Source organism: Morone saxatilis, unplaced genomic scaffold, assembly GCF_004916995.1.
Source record: "Morone saxatilis isolate NCDOM2014 unplaced genomic scaffold, NCSU_SB_2.0 Contig10, whole genome shotgun sequence".
In the NCBI taxonomy this organism is placed as follows: Eukaryota; Metazoa; Chordata; class Actinopteri; family Moronidae; genus Morone; species Morone saxatilis.
In genome coordinates, this window is record NW_023339652.1 from 2,694,704 (window position 1) to 2,698,197 (window position 3,494).

Consider the following 3,494-nt stretch of genomic DNA (forward strand, 5'->3'; position numbering starts at 1 on the left):
ACATTACATTGTATTTTATAAGCTGTAAAGTAACCAGAAACTGTAAGATACCTGCAGTTCCTCTAAAATGTGGTAGAGTTTAAGTACAAAGTGGCATAAAACGGACATACTCAAGTAAAATACAAGTACAATACTTCAGTACTTAGTTACTTTCCAGCACTGAGGCATTCCTTCCAGTCACATTCCTCTCCCCGTATGCACTCGTTCAACCCATCCCCTGCTGTCTGGAAAAAGCTTGGCAGAAACTAGGAGAAGCTTTGACCCCTCTGCCACCAATCTGTGAATGGGCCGTGAATGAGGAAACGTGGGTACAAGAGGCTATCCGGCCACGGCAGTGAAAAAAACATCCACTCCCGCTCACCTCCCGTTGAGGAGGCGAGGCCGGCAGACAGGTGAGTGACCTTCGACCCGGCCTGCCGTGGAGCGCCGCTCGACGCGCCAGGAATGTGTCCACACCTCTCGGCCAACCACGTCCCAGCGTGTGGGCGAGGAGGCGGTGGAAAACAGGCAGGCCGCCTAAACCCAAACAGAGTGTGTGTGTGCTCGCCCCGGCCTCTCTGTTATGGTCTACATTCTGTGGCGCTGTGTGAATGTAGGGGAGAGTGTTTTGGGAGCGAGAGTGATGGATGACTTAATCCGAAGGGACGCTGAGAGAGGAAGGGGAGGTGTGTGTGTGAGAAAGAGAGCAGGGTGATAAGGATATTTTTGTCCAATTTATGTGAAGTATTTCAAGGCCTGGGCAGTTATATCAACTGTTGCCCAGCAGAACTATTCCCAGACGTGAACTCTCATCAAGGTTTCAATGACAAAGAGAGGCTGCTGCAACCTGTTAGAGCTGTAATATGTGAGGTTTCTGCATTAAAATGTCTATAAACTAGAGCTGTGTTATACATGTTGTTGGTCAAACCCGGAGAAATCTGTCCTTTTATTCAGGTAACGCTGACAAACGACGGCCAAAACTGTGAAAATAAAAAATATTCGCTAAACAAGCTGGAATTATCCTTTAATATTACCATATACAAAAACAATTAAACAGAGTGAGAAAAAGATGAACAATAATATTTATATAGATATATACAAATAATACTGTACAAGAGCACAAAGGAAAGAATAAGAAGAACGTTCTGAATTTAGGAGTGTAATATGAGATGAATCAACATACATAACACAGTATCATAAACATTGGAACGGCTGAAAGCAAACCTACAGAAAGAGCTGGACTGAATCTGGACTGTGCTCGTTATATACCTCTGCATTCAACCACGCTCACTCTCTTTCTCTCTCTCTGTCACACACACACAAACACACACACACACATTTTCAAAACAGGCAAATACATTCACGTTCGGGGTAAAACCCATTCACTCTGATTTCAACACAGGCACACCTGGACTGGCTAAGGTTTAACCACCTGTAGTGGCTTGTATGGCTTGTTCAGCGTCACTCTGGGTGCTATGTCTGAAGCACACATACACACACACACACTGCTGCCTGCCTGTGTGTGTGTGTGTGTATGTATGTGTGTGTGTGTGTGCGTCCACTGTAACGGAGCACAGGGGGAATGGACGTGCTCCATCCACAGTCCGTGGGGTCGAGGGTGGTTTAGTGTGTGTGTGTGTGTGTGTGTGTGTGTGTGTGTGTGTGTTTTCAATCTGCCTCTCTTTGTGTGTCCATATTCTTTCAGTCCATCTTAGGCTAAAGTGCTGCAGAGAGGAAGAGGTTCAGTCTTTTTGTGTGTATTTTAATGTATGTCAACGGGTGAGGGGGCATCACTCAAAATAAAACTTGGCCACAGCACAGATTCCCCAGTTTCTCGCAGAAAGAAATCCTACATAGGAATGTGCAAATAAGTCTTAATAAAGTTAAGTCCTGTGTGCTTTTAGCTGGTGCGGTCCGCCAATAGCGTTTATGCTCTCATTGGACAACAGCAGAGAAATAAAGGGGGTTTCAGTCATCTCAGTTCAGCCCCCGAAAGCCTGCTTCCCAGACCTGTGCGATTCAATATTCCACATCTGGAGGACGAGAAAAACACAAATCCACGGCGTTGTTTCGTTTGAAAAACAGTCTCATCTGTCCATGTGTTTGTCTGTCCTCCAACGGTCGGCCTACCAGTTGCAGTCTTTCTTGAGTAGCACGAGGACTTTGCGCCCCAAGCTGGCTTTCCAAGGCTTGACGAAGCTCTTCATGTTGACCAGGAGGCGGCCCTGCTTGCGGTCCGAATGGCCCGCCACGAGGTACTCCACACCTGAGAAAGACATCAAAGGTGAGGGGAAACAATTTCAATTTTAAAAACTTTAAAGAACAACTTAGATATATTGCAACTCATTACTTCAAATTTAGTGTTCGTGCTTTTGTGTCAGGATCTCATTGTACAAAGGTTAAGGTCGATATTCTTTTTTGTTACTGTCTAGAAATCCCACGAAAAGCACATATAATGAAGGCATAAATCTTCAAAATGGCTCAAAAATATATGTATTTCATCTTTTAAATAGTTGAATAATTTATTAAAACAGATGGGCACTGTAGTTTTTAGGAAATGTTACTAAAAAAAGGAAGACTTTGGGACTATTTTCAGTGGTGGATTAATAGAGAATTTGGTGCTCTAGAGAATATTTGGGGAAACAGGATGGTGTACGTGGGATTGAGTCAATAGTGTGGCTCATTTATGTGTTTTTAATAGTTTCTGGACAACAATGGAGCTCTAAGGGGCAGAGGAATACGATATATCAGGCTTTGGATGCTCACACAATATGTGTTAGTATTATACATTCTTTGTAGGTTTTGGTCTTTTCATGGGATTTGTTATAGAGACAGCAGGAACACTAAATCCGTCGAAAAATAAGAGGATCCTAAATCTGATCGTAGATGTGTGAAGCCTACAGCTGATTATTAAGATCCAAAACATTCAGCATCAGCCTATAAAAGCCTCCATCTCTGACCTGCACTGGACAACCATAGGAGAGTGTTTGTCTGACCTGGGTTCAGGATGGGGCAGGTGCAGCCTCGTGCAGTCCAGGACTCGGGGTAAAGAGTGACCCGGCCCCGCTGTATCTTCACCTTGGTGTTCTGACTGAGCACCTTCTGAACTTTGACCTCCACCTCGGCATGGGAGCCCTTATCGTGAGCCGACAGCACTTTCACCTTCAGTACTAAGAGTCGCGTAGAGAGACAAGATGTATTAGCATTGACTTTTCTTTGACTTTTCAACAAAAAGTTAAGACTCTGACATCTTGTTTAGCTCGTTTAGGAGCATATAATTGTCTTCAAGTCCATTTTAATTCAGATTGTGACACTTTTGGACCCACAGAGGACCTCCAAGACCCGGGTTGTAATAAATAACAGTAGAATAAACAGTTCTTACCGTATGCATAATTCATGGTGCAGAAGAGTTTGCTGTTGGTCAGGGCTTGCTCTTTGCACTCACACTTCTCTGCAGGTGACACAGACACAGATTAATATATGAAACATAACTGATGTTGTGTGTGTGTGTGTGT

General features: G+C 44.0%; 1 protein-coding gene across 1 annotated transcript in view; it reads right to left on the bottom strand.

Annotated features, from left to right (window-relative positions):
* Positions 1-995: 995 nt before the first annotated feature.
* The window catches only part of ntn4 (netrin 4), a gene marked incomplete in the record, with an annotated part of 9,961 nt that continues 7,462 nt past the window's right edge, over positions 996-3,494 (bottom strand). The window contains 3 exon segments of the mRNA XM_035675504.1: positions 996-2,245; positions 2,976-3,149; positions 3,362-3,430. Coding sequence (XP_035531397.1) covers positions 2,106-2,245; positions 2,976-3,149; positions 3,362-3,430 — 383 coding nt within the window.